The sequence below is a fragment of the Limulus polyphemus genome, unplaced genomic scaffold, assembly GCF_000517525.1.
Source record: "Limulus polyphemus unplaced genomic scaffold, Limulus_polyphemus-2.1.2 Scaffold1693, whole genome shotgun sequence".
Lineage (NCBI taxonomy): Eukaryota > Metazoa > Arthropoda > Merostomata > Xiphosura > Limulidae > Limulus > Limulus polyphemus.
Genome location: NW_013667303.1, coordinates 103,110 through 118,913, shown reverse-complemented (window position 1 = coordinate 118,913; position 15,804 = coordinate 103,110). Strand labels below are relative to the sequence as shown.

Sequence of the window (15,804 nt, the reverse complement as noted above, 5' to 3'; positions counted from 1 at the left end):
AAGGTTTACTATTCAATTTAATGATGAAAATTCGCTTCAATAAAGACATTAAATTGCCCTGAAAAGAACAACTCAATCTTATGGCTAATTAATAGGTTTTCCAAAGACCACCTTCATCAAATAGTTACAATTCATTTTTTCTGACCTTTAAGTAGTTACTAACAGTAGGTTTAATGAAAAGTCACTTTGATATAGCTTAAGCAACTGAGTAATCTTCAAATACTGTATGCCAATGGTGACCGTCGAAAGGTTAATTTCATGTAGCTGTTAGTGACAGAGGTTGGTGATAAAAACTAAGAACTTTGAAGAGTTACAAAAAATGGCCTTCAATTTTGTGCTGGTAACTTTTATACAATGAGTATCCATTATATCAGGAAGCTTGACACCAACTGATAAATATATAGTTTAAAGTTATTAGCTAATTTGGTGACTAGTGACATTCATAAATTAATGACCATATTAAGGTTACTTCAAAAGAGAGCATATAATACAATTACAACCAGCAAATGTCCGGTAGAAAGACTCCAAAGGAAAAAAAAAAAGTGAAAAATTTTTTGCATAATATTAAAAAAAAAGGGTTCTAATTACTAAGATATTTTTATCCTGAACAAGATTATATAAACATGTAGATAAAATGTGTGATTCTTACAGTTGGGTTCCGGAAGATCTTTAGGAAATTATAATTAGTGTTTTATCAGGTCTATGCCAACCGAGACTATTTGACTGAAGCACTATTAGTGGAAATATTATACAAGTTTAGAACAAAACAGTTAAAACACAAACCATTACTGCTAATACTGTAGTCACAAGTAATGCTGTAATATAACCAACCACACCACTGTATATCTATTTGTGAGACAAATCAATTCCTGGTTAATATTGTGGAAAACAAAAAAGTTTTAATAAGTTGTAATCACGTTCTTAGCGTAAGAAACTTTTTTTTTTTCTTTTCAAAGACTTAATCTAAGTGTAAACATACTGTATCACAAACAGTACAGGTTCAATGGTTTCTAGCTACAATGTATAGCATGAAATTGCTATTAAAGAGCTCACAACGTTCAAACGAGACCACTGTTTTAGTTAATTTGCCAGAGAGCTGCTCAAATTGGATTTGTTCTTGTCTGTTTCTGGAAACCTTTTCTTCTTGCTGGACATAGCCTTTCTTTTATTTTTTAAAACAAAGCACAACTCCCGCTATATAACAGCTACCAATCAAACTTTTATATTCTTGCACAAAACTATTGACTTTAGTGTTCCATCAAACAGATATTATCTATACACTCTGTCTGGCAGACGATAATTCAGTAGTCTGTCCTGCAGACATCTTCACACTAGAACATTCAATGCACACTTCCCATTGCACAGAACAGATGGCAGAGAAAACTTGCTTCTCGAGAAAAAGTGAATTGTTTTTGTTTAAAAGTAACGTCACACAGTGTGTCATTCTTTCACACTATAAAATAACAAAATCAGCATTATTTTCACTTCTAATGGTTTAAAGGGGAACGGAGAGGGGATCTCTTTTAAATCCTCAAAAGGAATTATCTAAACCTTCTACAATGATATGTCTCCATTTGAACATTACCTTCAATTTTCCCATACATTACATTTTCCAGACAGTTCTCTTCCAAAAAGACATTTTCAAGATTTTCCCATACTTGTGATTTTCGGTGTGAGATGACGCAGTTTGAAGACTACAGGATTTTAACTAGGTGTTTGTGGTAGTCTGCTACTAAAATATGGGGCCGTCTCGTGATCCAGTAACGTGTGGCATACGCTGCACACTTTAAATGGCCGTTGTTTGGGTCCACTGTACACTATTTTGGAGTTGCATTCAGCACAAAAAATCTTTCCACAGTGATTACAGTGATGCTGTGGATGAAATGAATACAGAAAACGAAATAAAAACTGTACAATGATCTATACACTATTGTAATTAAAACAACGAAATTTTAAACACTGTCAAAAATAAAGCTTATGTCTACACAGAAACATAATTTCAACAGTGCCAAGTCAAGCCAAAATATATATAATTGAATGTTCTGTAGAAATTTATTACACAATGAATTAATTCTCTTTTTGTTAGGTGAAAAAAAAAACTATGAATTGGAAGCTTGCTAATGAAATTATAGGAATATATAAACAACTAGAGTATGATACCTGATGCAATCTTTGACCAAGTATGAGAAGCATCACACTTACAAGTCTTAATTTTAGCCTTTAGATCATTAGGTATTAAGCCTAACTATTATGGCATTGGTAGCCTTAAGACCATCAGGTATTAAGCCTAACTATTATGGCATTGGTAGCCTTTAGATCATTAGGTATTAAGCATAACTATTATGGCATTGGTAGCCTTAAAACCATCAGGTATTAAGCCTAACTATTATGGCATTGGTAGCCTTAAGACCATCAGGTATTAAGCCTAACTATTATTGCATTGGTAGCCTTAAGACCATTAGGTATTAAGCCTAACTATTATGGCATTGGTAGCCTTTAGATCATTAGGTATTAAGCCTAACTATTATGGCATTGGAAAACTTTGTTGGATGCTGAAACCAGTATTAATTATTTAGAATTTCTAAATCTATTAATGGTGTCATAATATCAGTAGTATGTTATTGTTACACTTTGTAAAAGAAGAGTAAATACATGAAATAGTTCTTGTTTATATCACAGACGTACACACAATATGTGGACTTAAAAATGACACAAGCTCTATTTGACATTGAACAATTTCAACTTCTAAAAAACGTTGACACAACCGTGAAGTCCGTATGAACAGAGCTGAAGAAAACAACAACAGGTATTGGAATCCAAACAATCAAAATATATCATCGCATACTTCTAAATGTATTGAAACTTCATTAAGTTTCAGGATAATAAGATCAACATTCAAGTTTGAAAGAAAAACAGTTTCATTTTATGAAGAAATCTGATTGAGATTCCATATGATGCTCCACTTACCTAATGTAAAACAGAATCAGACACATTTCACTCGCCAGCACATTTCTTCATCTATGTTTGCTACGTTAAAATATATAAAAGTGTGGAAGGAAGCCTTTAAGATGGTCCATTGATCAAGAAGCTGTGTCTAAGTCAACAGATACAGATCAAAGCTCTCAAGATATCTGCTTTGAGGTAACGGACTTGGAGAAAATAGGGCTACTGATAAATTTTTAATGTAGAAACATACCATTCGGTTTCTGGGAGTATTTCTGCAAACGTGTAATTTTCCTTCCCAGCTTTGCTCAAACAGAATATTGCAGAAAACTAGAAGAATCACTACGTTCATCACGATGGCATTACTATTAGTCAAAGATGGTTAAAAACTAGGTACGTGTCCAGAATATCTTGACAGTCACTCAGTGAAGATTAGTATCAGCCAACCAAAGAGTGCTCAGAAGAAAAGGATTCGGATAATATGAAATCTTCTTTTTTTCTGGAGTACGACAGTTTACTGGTGAGGTAGTTGGAAAACCAGCATTTAAATTTTTCCTCACAAAACTAGAAGCGGATTCGTTATCGTCTTGGAAGAACAACTTCAACCTTAGTGATGATGTACAGGAGGAATCCTTTTAATTGAAGTTAACAGAATTGAGAGAGCTGTTGATCTTAGATTGTTAATTTTACTTGAGGATGATGATTTTGTAATGAGAAATACATCATCCAATATTCTACCTGTGTTCAGAGTCTTAAAGATGGGTGTGATGGGACTTTAAATCCAAAAGGAACTCTTATGGGAAGAGGGTGAAATAGCACAGCTGTCCATCATGTTAGGAGCAGGAGTGATGATTAATTTATTATTCTTGACCATTTTCTGGTCATCAATGCTTCCAGCATGCTGAAGGCTGCCTGTCTGATAGCCGAGTGTTGTTCTAAAACTTGGAATTTGTGTCGTGTATTAGAATAACCATGTGAAGATCTGTGTGTATGTGATATATCTGAATAGCAACACCAGAACCACATGTGCCAGTGTCAGAATTGCCGTAGCAAATAGGTTTCTCCATCAGTCAATCGACATGGAGGTTTTATAGCAGATCTTCATACTGAGCTGCTACTGATAGATATATCATCATTACAGGAAGAGCTGCTGGGGTGAATATCTTTACTTCTGTGACTCAATCATAATTCTGTTCTTCAGTCTGCAGTGGTTCTGCTGGCAACGCACCATGTTACGACTTTCACTCGAGACCGTGTTTTCTTTGAAATAATGCTCAGTCATGAAGGGACAGAGAGAAGATGTGGGACTAGTCTGTTATTGTCTTTTTCCCACCACTTTTCTTAGACTTTGGGCCATTTTCACACAGGCCGTGTGTGTTTCCAACACCAACAAAGAAGCAGGTCCGGCACGAAGATTTCTGATCCTGGTAAAGTTTAGCACTGACGATTATGTATGGGCATCACATTGAGAGAGAAAATTTTAAATACATTTTTAGTTTACAGCATTGTGCCAAGTTTGTTTGTTTTTTGCATAACACAGTTTGCAACTTGAAATACATAACAGACTTTTGTGCAGAAATAGTAAATAATAAATTCTTTAAAAAATATATCAAAAGTTGCCTTCACAGAGCTACTGAGAAACAATGAACTACAAAAAATGTAAACAGGGTATTAGTCTGTGCTTTGAAGTGTTTTACTAAATCAAATAACAGTATCACAATCTCCTTCACTTTTACCAACAAGCTTCTATCTTTACAATTATCATTGTTTTGGTTATTGTTAAGCAGAAAATTACACAATGGGCTATCTGTGCTCTGCTCACCATGGGCATAGAAATACGATATCGGAAGCCTGCTGACTTACCTGAGAGCCACCAAGAGGGCACAATAATCATGGTGGTTAAATACAACATTACCGCAAACATAAAAAAAACACACACAGTTAGGAAAATCAAGCTTTTTTCCTTTTAATACAGAGGCCTCCCATTTTATTCATGACTAATGGAGTCATTTGACTCACTGGTATCAGCATACTGAGAGTCAACTTCTATATAGAATATTACTTGTTCAAATGATAGTTAATATTTGTGTTGAATAAATTGCATATCTTGACCTTGCGATATTTCAATAATAAACAATAAGCTACATTGCAAGTTCACCAGAGTAAACCATAAAACGTTATAAACACCAATCTTTTAACTCATCTTCGTTAACACACATGTTAAACTCTGGGCATTTCTGTAAGTTTGCAAAATCAAAATTCATAGCTCATAAATGTTTTTATAATGAAGTGAAGAGAAATGCTTTTATTTCTAAAGAAAAAAATCCAGTATTATTCAAATAAAAATAAAGCCTGCGACATTAAAATAAAAATGTTAAAGTTGTTAAGCATATGCTTGTTAAGCACGTGCTTTTTCAGCAGGAATATTCAAGTACGTAACAGTTATTAATACTGCCTATAGATTTACTTATTTCTATAAATGTACAAAAATCACGACCTATTGCGTTAAACAATGTTAAAAAATTTTTTTATTCTTGTACATTTATCACTCCCTCAAAATTAATTTTCCTTAGACCGGCCATTAACATCTAAAAGACTGTTAACACGGCATATGGAAACTAATTACAAACATCATAAAGAAGGAATATCTTCCGTGACAAAACAAAGTGTTTTAATTTAACTCGGATTTGTTTATTGTTAAAGGTACTTAACGACTAGCTTTAAAAAGTGTGTCAAAGTAACACTTTGAGATTTTTTATGGGGTCATTAATAACAATTACACCTACAGGAGGCTTGTTATAGCGAAATTTGAACATTTTTGTCCAAGAAATACATATAACCACATCTCTGTATAGACACTGTTAGTGAAAAATATTTCCTGGATACTTTCTCTTAGCTCTCCATGTATATACATAGGAGTGATGCACTTCTAATGACACAAAAGGTGTAAGGTAAATAAACCCACAATTTTTTTTAAACAACTAAAGGAGAAAAAGGAAAAACTCATTCTTGCCTTTAACTGTCAAATCAATTGCTTTATTCTACATTATTATCAGCATTGATCTATTGAAGTGGAAACTTTTTTTTTGTTTTTAAATAAAAAAACACGTAGTGAATCCTGTAAAAGGAATCTGAAAAACTTTACGAAATAGGTTTTCATCCAACACGTACCTTTTCCTTTTTGGAGTGAAGTAGTTTTTTACATGAATTGCAAGCATTGATGTCGTCCTCGTGTTGCCACCTCACCTCATTGTCCGACTGTCGGATCTTTTCTAGCTCCATCTAGTTTATATAAGAAAAACAAACAGTTCACGTCTACTGTAATGACCGTACAAGTAATACTGAAGTCACAAATAAATGTTAGTGATACACTTTGGTTTAAAAATACACTTTCTAGTTAAAAAGTTTATAACTGAAATTTTTCATTTATGGTCATCATAAATATTCCAAAGAAAAAAGCATTCTTCATAAACAGGAGAAACAACAAATAGAACTATCAAATTAAGCAAAATACTTATTTATATTAAGGTGAAAAGAAGATTTCTACCCAACCTGCAAGGACTGTGATAGTTTTACAAAGTCTTTTTGAACAGCTTCACTATTATCTAATTCTGTCTGTAGGCTCTGGACTTTGGACTTCAGCTGCTGGACTTCTTCTTCAAGCATAAGCTACAAAACAATTCCCAGTTTAAAATTCTAAACTTTAAAAAATGTTGATATGCCAATCAGTTTCCTTGTTATGAACTAACTGATCAGTGAAGGAATTGATCTGATAATCAATCTGTATTAGAGTAAAGCACAGATAAAAGTTTCAAAGAACAAATAAAGGTTTTCTTGAAAAATCTAAAATCAGAAACTGTAGATATCTATGAGGATTGAGTACATTATAATAAAATGATTTTCAATAAGCAAGTCATGTGATAACCACAGCCAATATGTAGTCACAATGAAATGGCATTTATCACAACCACATTTTAACATTGTTTGGCATTTCATAGGTAGTATGATGCCACCAAATACTGATCACAACAACCTTTAGGATGAAATAATAATACACTCAGATCATAAAGATGTGTTTAGATTGGGAATTTAGAATTTCCATAATGGGAATATCCCTAGCATTTAATGGTATTAGAAAACAAAGGAATATGGATCAACTTGGGGTACCAAGACCATCCAGAAAGAGACTTGCAACAAGTATTAACTTACATGGTAATGAAAATGAGGCATTTCATATTTAACACAGGTGATATTGAAGCAGATACAGCATGACTGGATGTGGTGACATGGATTGTAATGACATGGTGAAGTTCCCAAATCTTTTAGATATAAGATACTCAACTTCTGTAGTGCAAGATTACTGACTACAGCTTATAACATAGTGTTAAAACACTGAATGAGAAACCTGTCAGGCTAGGAGTGCTTTCCACATTTGGCAAACATGTGAGCTCTGGTACTATAGATAGTTTTATACATCAGTGATTAATTTTAAACAATGCTAATAATATGGAAGGCTTCAAGTTTCCCTTATGTTAGGAAAAACCTAAGCATATTAAGAAGTATCTATTACATAGTTTATTTATATTGTACTAGATCGTACATATAGTCAGTTAAAATCTCTAAGATGCTAATGAATAGGGGAAACAAAATAAACTCAAGTTGACATTAAATTAATATTGCTTCTTCTCACCTGTCTACTACATGTAATCACATGTTTATAAGTGTTAAGTTTTTTTTTTTTTCTAAAAAAAGGCTGGATGCTTAAATATCAAAATTTTGTATTTATGTTTAGCACAATAATTGATAAATAAAACCATAGTTTTCAATTTAAGAAACACAAATGCCTTACTGACAATTCAAAGGAGTTTAATATCATTTTAATATTTAGCATTAAGACTTCTATAAAAAATTACTGATTTTTTCCCCAAGTTTTTTTTTTAACTCTTGACTATCAAACTTAACCAAATAATTTGAAAAACATGTAAATTAAAATTTTAAGCTAACATTTAAAGCTGTAAGTAAAGCAGTTATTAGCTTTGTACCTAGGTTGACCAGAGTTCTTACATTAGTGGCTCCAGATTCTTCTATCGTTTTCTTTAGCTCATTGATGTGTTTCTGCCCTTCTCCATGAGCCTGGTTCATGTGGGACTGGAAATGTTTAAGTTTTTGTTCCACTTCTGTTCGTTTAGATTTTTCAATCTCAAATTCAGTCTTGATGCTCTCAAAGATACCTAATATTACACGCATTATTTTATTATGGTAGAAACGACTTTAAAAAAATCTACAATTTATTTATACCAAACCAATGGTACTAATTTCTTACACAATCAAAACAAGAGTAATTCAAAGTATATATGGTAAGAAAATTAAAACATAACTACAAAAACAGCTAAAACCATTTAACTTTCACACACATAAGCCAACTACTATGTAGACTTCAAAATCAACTTAAAAGCAACCATTACAGAAACAATTACTAAATCTATAAACAACAACAAAGTAAATATGATTAAACACGTTCAGCAATCCGCCCAGTGTTCAGAAGTTACACAATTATCTAACTTTTATCTGCCACAGGCATTTCCTTCAGAGTAACAAGTTTCATAAATGTAAACCCTAAAGACATCTTTGCAAATGCTCATGAGTTACAAATTACGAATACCAAGTTGTTCTCGCAGATGGTCAATTTCCTGCGTAAGTGTGTCCTCTAATGTTTCTTTAGCATTCTGTTCTCCCATGAGCTGATCTCGCAAGAAGAGAATTTCACTTTTGAGGGATTCTTCCGTTTGTTCTTTGGCCACCTGGGCTGTTATTAAGTCTTCTCGTAGTTTCAAATACAAAAACTGCATTTCCTGGAAAGACAAGTCGGTTGCTTGTATTACAACTTATAATTAGCTAATTATTTCAATTACAATTCAAACTGTAGAATTCTTAAGTACTAAAAATCACAGTAAAAACAATTCTATAATTATACAGTAGATCTCCACAAAGTTAGACAAATTACACTTAAAATACAAAACGTAAAAATGCACATAAAAAAGGTTTATTCGGCAACAAAATCTTTATCTAAGTTTTTATTTTTTACATTTTATTTTACATTTTAGTTATTTTTATGATAATAAATAAAGAAAACAAATGAAAAATAAAAAAAACCTCAATGTTTTGAAGTTCTTTTTTTGCACTCGTGAGTCGTACTTGCTAACCCTTGTCGTAAGCCTTGTCCAAACTCACACGTGGATGTAGAAATTACTTTTACAGACTCTATATATGCATCTTTGAATACCAAAAAATTATAAACGACTATACCGATACCACAAAAATCTATTGTAATTTACCAGGCTTTCTAACTATGCTGTATTTGGGTCTAAGAAAATCAAATTTCTGTTTGAGAAAAAGCATTGATCATAATACTTCAAACTCTCCAACGATATAAGAGCTTTCCTGTCGTAAATAACTTAGAAAGACTAACAGAATTATGTAGACGAAATGTAGAGCTTTTTATTGGTTATAAACTTATAGGTACAGAAAAGCAGGTGTAGATAAACAAGTCTTCTCAAATGATGAAGTGGTGGGTGGAGCCAACATGGTGGATTCAATAAATATCATGGTATCTCAGCAAATAGAAAAGGTAGGAGGTACTTATCTTATATTCTAGCTTGCTAATATTGGAAATTTGAGTTTATATTGTATTGTATTGTGAGTGTCATAAAATGTTATCTTACCAAACCCAGATGATGCTAACCAGTGTGACACACAAAAATCAATAATTGGCTTTTTTTTTTATGTACTTTCAAATTAAGAAATTAACTAATGCATAACACTAAAATTTGAATTATAATCTACAATTTAATACCAAGTTTATTGACATACATTCATAAATTAGTAGTTCAATAAAATTTTGAATACAAGTCTACAAACATGCTCACTGACCTACCTGCCTCGATAGGGTTAATGGTGTTTTTCAGAACACTAATACACATCTACTAATCTTATTGATATGTAAAACTTCCAACTACGATATTTCTACCACTCTTTTCTTGAACATTGTGTAGAATGTTTTCTTACAAGGACTTACTTTCTAAAGCTATTCTGAAACATTTTAAATCTAGCATTTCTACTACCTCAAACTTTTTATAGCTAGTAATAAAAAAAAAGATGTTTTTTATTTTAGGTCCCATAAACATTGTTAGCTGTTTGTGTAAGTTTATTCTGAGTGTAAGCATCACGATATTCTGGGTTTCATTCCAACTGAGACACTAGAGGGCTTGTAACCTTACAACAATGCTTATTCTAGAAAGTTTGTATGTTTTAAACTTATTAAATAACCTAGGATCTTGAAATATAGCATGCAGGCTTTGTCCTACACATTTTTCTGGAACTGTTAGGGCATCTAATGATTGGTTGCCTGGCCTCAAGTCTGACCAATCATCTGATACTGTTCAATCAACCCCATTTTATGATTGGTTTGTTGTAACTGAACCACCTTGATCAACTGCTATAATAATTATTTCCAGCCAAGTATATTTCCAACCTATCCGTGTCTAAAGGAACATGCAAACAAATACTACCCTTTCTTTAGCTCTCGCTAATGTTTGAACTACTAACCTCAGCCGTGTTAGGAAGGTTTATAACTTCACTCTGTATCTGCTGAGCACGAGCAATATGCTTTGCCATTAAGGAGCTGTTTTCAGTCTGCAACCTTGTAAGCTAGAAACATATGAAAAAAAAATCACTAAGGAGATCAAAACAATTTTATTTGTAGATAATAAAGATAATTTTTTACGAACATTTCTAACACATAACTTTAAAAAGCTGTACATTAGGGTTATAATAAAATAAACAAATTTAATTAACCAATGAAATTATGAAAAAAAAATTAACATTTTTGCTTTTTAATCAAATAAATAAGAATAACAATATCCTGCAGATGCTTATCCAAAAAGATTTATTCTTATATCAGATTAAATATTACATGACAAAACAATTTAAAAAAAAGAAAGCCTAATTACTGACGTAAGAATTTACAGACTAAAAATGGCACACACAAGTTGTGAAGATAGATGATAAAAGTAGACCAACGTTTGAGGTATTCCATCTTGTTCTCTACATTGAAAACCCCCCTGACATGCAGTAAACCACTGATTCAAAACTAACTTTCTTTTCCCTACTAACCAAGGCTCAACTTTGTATTTCTCGTCCCACCTGAGCCCATAAATTTAATAAAATAACTTCCCACACAGCATGTTTTCAAGTGATACTTTAAGGTCTCAAAATAAATGAGTTAATGAAGTTATTATTTTAATTTCGAAACATTAACTCTTAATTAAGTAACTTCTACTCTCATCATTTGTTTTCTTTCTGAAAACAAATACATGAAATTTAATAAAATCACAAGAACTTGCATGATTTCTAATTTATCTGTGGTACAAAAGTAGACATTTTTATTTACTTTTTGTGTTGTTGTTTTTTTATACCTAATTGCTGTACCACAGATAAATTATAAATCGTGTAAGTTCTTGTGGTTTTATTAAATTTCATTTGTTTGTTTTCACTACTAACAACTAAATGACCAAATTCTTCACACTCTTTCTCTCTCGTGCAGTTGGCAAGAAAATGTTTGGAGAGAAGATTAGAAAATAATCTGCAATCTGGTTTCTTCTAATTTAACGTTCTGTCAGCATTTGAGAGCTCAACAATGAACACACATACACACTCATATACCTATATATTTTGTGTCTCAATTAATTTCCGTTTGTAAGTGCATTACAATTCTGAGGAGACTCTTCTCTATGTAAAAGGTTTTCTTTTCTGCCCCAACAATTACTGAACAAATATAAATACTTTTTGTTTCAAAATATTTCTAAGTCTTGGTATAGATGTTAAACTAGACATACAAACATATGCACATTACTATAAATAAGACACTAAGTATCTTTTCAGCATATTTAACTATCATAAACAGACAGAATACAGAAATAACATCTTAGTGCAAGGAGTACTTACAGAGGCCTTCATCTTTTCTTTTTCACTTTTTAGCCTTTTCTGAAATAATACAAGATTTTAAATAGATATCAACATAAACTTAAAAAGTGTATAAGCCAATATTAACACCCATAGTTTTTACAAGCTGTATTCTTACTAATAAAACATGAAATAATTAAAATAAACACAAATGTGATGAATTAGATGATGAAAATCGTGCTCAAACTCCTTAATTCTGGTATGATTTTGGAAAATGTATTTGTAAAATTATCAGACTTTTTAGATGATTTCAGTTCAGATCGTTAAAAGTAACCATCTTTCTTTTCTCACCAGAGCTTCATACTTTCTACGTAAATCAAAACGTCTTTGCTGAAAGAGGAAAATAATTAATCAAAATACCATTAGGTCCTTACAAAGAAAATTAACTAGACAAAAAATTAATAGGAGAGCTGATAAAAGAGATGGCATCACAAGATGATCGTGATGCAAAGTTTTATTGACGTTCACAGCAAGTCCTAAAATCAGTTTTTTAAAGGAGCAGCACAGTTTCTATTAAAGTGGTGTTTTTGAAGCTCTTAGTTGACCAAATATTGTCTCATTTGAATCATTTCGGCTAAAGCGTCTTTTTTTTTCCACACTTTACAACATACAATAAGTAAGACTTTACGATGTATACATACACAAATAAGGTTAGTTTGTGTAGGACAAAATCCTACATCACAGAGTTTCTTTAGTTTGGAAAGAGTAAAAGTCGAGATAATAGTTTGTTTTGAATTTTCGTGCAAAGCTACACGAGGGTTATCTGCGCTAGCCGTCCCTAATTTAGCAGTGTAAGACTAGAGGGAAGGCAGCTAGTCATCACCACCCACAGCCAATTCTTGGGCTACTCTTTTACCAACGAATAGTGGGATTGACCGTCACATTATAACGCCCCCACGGCTGAAAGGGTGAGCACGTTTGGTGGGACAGGGATTCGACCCCGCTACCACCTTATCCACCTGGCCATGCCGGGCTCGAGATAATAGTAAAAACATTTTTATGATTATTTTAACTGTTAGTTTATTATATAGATTTAGGGCTACCGTTAATCCTAATCTGGCCAAACCTTGAAATATATTACTAGGTTTGTGGCGTAAAGTATCACCAACAGTGCTCATACTCCACTAATGTGAATCAATACATTCTGTTTGTTATTAGTTTTTGTTTTATGACATCACACGCTCCTAGATAGACCAGTATATTAAAGCAGCTACATTATTTACTAGGTTAATTTTTTGTTCTGATCTATGCTTTAATCAGAAGCTAGTGATAGATATTAATAAAAATACAAAATCTTAAATAACCAAAAATAAAAACTTGCCTTGATTAATATTGAAGGTAAACTTAAAATTATATATATGGCTTAGTCTATTTTAACCCTTACGATGCGTCAAGCGGATATATTCACTTTGCCATTTATAGCCATTTGATGAGACAAAATTATATAAATTATATATATGTCTTAGTCTATTTTAACCCTTACGATGCGTCAAGCGATATATTCACTTTGCCATTTATGCCAGATGAGACAAAATTATATAAATTATATATATGTCTTAGTCTATTTTAACCCTTACGATGCGTCAAGCGGATATATTCACTTTGCCATTTATAGCCATTTGATGAGACAAAATTAAATAAATTATATATATATGTCTTAGTCTATTTTAACCCTTACAATGCGTCAAGCGAATATATTCACTTTGCCATTTATAGCCATTTGATGAGACAAGTGGATTTATCCCACGGCTTCACAAAAACCTTTCCTTCCACTGCAACAAGCGGATTTACCTCACGGCTTCACAAAAGACTAGAAAAGATCAACTTCCTAATTTTATTTTTTTAGTGGATAATTGACACTTTTTGGGAACCAGCCTGATAACTTTTATGCACGACGAGGGTTAAAATGTGCTTCATGCTACTTTGTTTCTTAAACAGTCTAATATTCAAACGTATTAACATAAACTGTGACTTTGTTCTGTTGGTCTTAGTTTGATTGTACTAAACTGACTTTCATAGAATGTTGTTGAATTTGTTTTTAATTTTCAGATTTATATCTTTTATTTATTTCTAACTCAAAAATTTGTAAAAAAGTTTATTTCCACATATCAGACTTCATAGTTGAGACCAAGGAATTTTGAAATTTGCGAAGTATCTGTAGATCTTCACCAGTAGTTGAGCTATAATACAACACCAACTATGTAAATCTTCACAAGTAGTTGAGCTATAATACTACTCACCAACTGATCGTATACATCGTTGTAGCACGCCGTGTAACTTGCTTTAAGATCCAAAGACAACCTTTCTGCCTCTTCAAACTTGCTAAATAGCTCACTAACCTGTGAATTACAAGTTAAAAACCTATATCAGTTACTGTTGAAGTAAAATATTTCACAAATTTATATTTCACTTTGTGATACTAAAACCATCAGTTTTTCAAGTTAGAATCTCTTATGACTGCTCTTAGTAAGAAATTAATGGTTACTGGAAAACTTTCAGTAAAAATCACTACAAGTTAAAGAATAATACAAAAAAAATACATGTTAATTAGGATGATTTGTAATTATTTTTGTTAATAAGAAAGTCACAAATCCAGTATATTGTTAACTGAACAGAAACTAATGAGCTTTATGGTGGTGGACTGCCTTACGATTAAGGGTAACAGTCCAAGGCTTCCCATAACTATTATACTATGATCATAATAATCCAGTTGTTATATTCCACCATTCTCCATTTGCTTCATTAACGCATGAATATACTGTATTCTAAAATCTGTTAAATCAGAAAAGTTGTGTCATTGTGACTTAGAGACAGATTTTGCTGGAAAAAAAATGTAGGTGGAGCTATTGTCACTTGTTTTTTTCACAATAGGTTAAATGGGACATGTAAGAAGTATATTTGACAACAGAAATTTAAGAAGGAAATGAACTGACAAGGTATATATAGTGATGTAACTATTTCCAAAACTTGATAAATTTTATTGCCTCATTGTGTTTATTCATTTTGTAAAGATGCTGAAAGTTTATTTTACTTCACATCTGAATACTGCTACTCCCTAATAGTGTTGATGTAACTCACGTACAGCAGGGAAATATTTTAGCCTAAACTAATTTTCCCAAAGAAAAAAAGTAAACAAAATTGCCTCTTTTTTGTAATCTTCAGCATATTTATTGAACTTCTGCTCAAGCTCATGGCGGAATTTCTGTTCCCTCTGAAGGTCTTCTTTATACTTGGCAATTACTTGTTGCAAGCCCGTCACCTGTTGCCGTTGACTTACTTCCGACTGCTGAGCTTGCTGGAGTCGAACCTCATAGTTTGAGCACATTGCACAAGGCTGTCCAATTTTTTCCCGTGCACGCTTAACCTGTAAAGGTGTTTCACAAAATTCTGAGTTTACATGAACAAAAATTTAGAAATTATTTCCAATATATTAAGATAAAGATACACACAATCATATTATTTATAAATTAGAATATAAAAAAAAAATTATTCCAGCTCTTCAACAACCACCGACATGTAATTAAAGTTTAAATCGTTTTTCCAGAATCTTCTTCCTTTGTGCTAAAAATCCTTTAAGTGAATAGAAAGTGAAAAGTTTAATCACTTCCTTAATTTCAAGTTATTTTTAAGCAAGTTATTTTTTGCCAGGTACTGGTCAATCCCGTCCTTAATAGCAGTTATTTCCTTTGTACAGGTGAAATTCTGACCAGAGTGTAGAAAAGGTTAGTTTAATTCTTTCTTTATTGACAGTAGCTCCCTTTAGAAAAGTAAAATCCTTTAGGATTTGACCAAAAAAAAAATATCATTTAAATGTCTTCCTTTAAAAGGACCCAACTGATA

General features: G+C 32.2%; 1 protein-coding gene across 1 annotated transcript in view; it reads right to left on the bottom strand.

Annotated features, from left to right (window-relative positions):
* Positions 1–15,804, bottom strand: part of LOC106464576 (rab GTPase-binding effector protein 1-like) — a 31,035-nt gene continuing 15,231 nt past the window's right edge. Inside the window, exons 7-15 of the mRNA XM_013924728.2 lie at positions 15,107–15,328; positions 14,205–14,303; positions 11,947–11,985; positions 10,549–10,650; positions 8,606–8,795; positions 8,008–8,174; positions 6,496–6,612; positions 6,115–6,225; positions 1–1,872 (exon numbers count right to left, since the gene is read on the bottom strand). Of these exons, the coding sequence (XP_013780182.1) occupies positions 1,705–1,872; positions 6,115–6,225; positions 6,496–6,612; positions 8,008–8,174; positions 8,606–8,795; positions 10,549–10,650; positions 11,947–11,985; positions 14,205–14,303; positions 15,107–15,328 (1,215 nt within the window). The 3' untranslated portion in view covers positions 1–1,704. The remainder of the gene's footprint in view (positions 1,873–6,114; positions 6,226–6,495; positions 6,613–8,007; positions 8,175–8,605; positions 8,796–10,548; positions 10,651–11,946; positions 11,986–14,204; positions 14,304–15,106; positions 15,329–15,804) is intronic.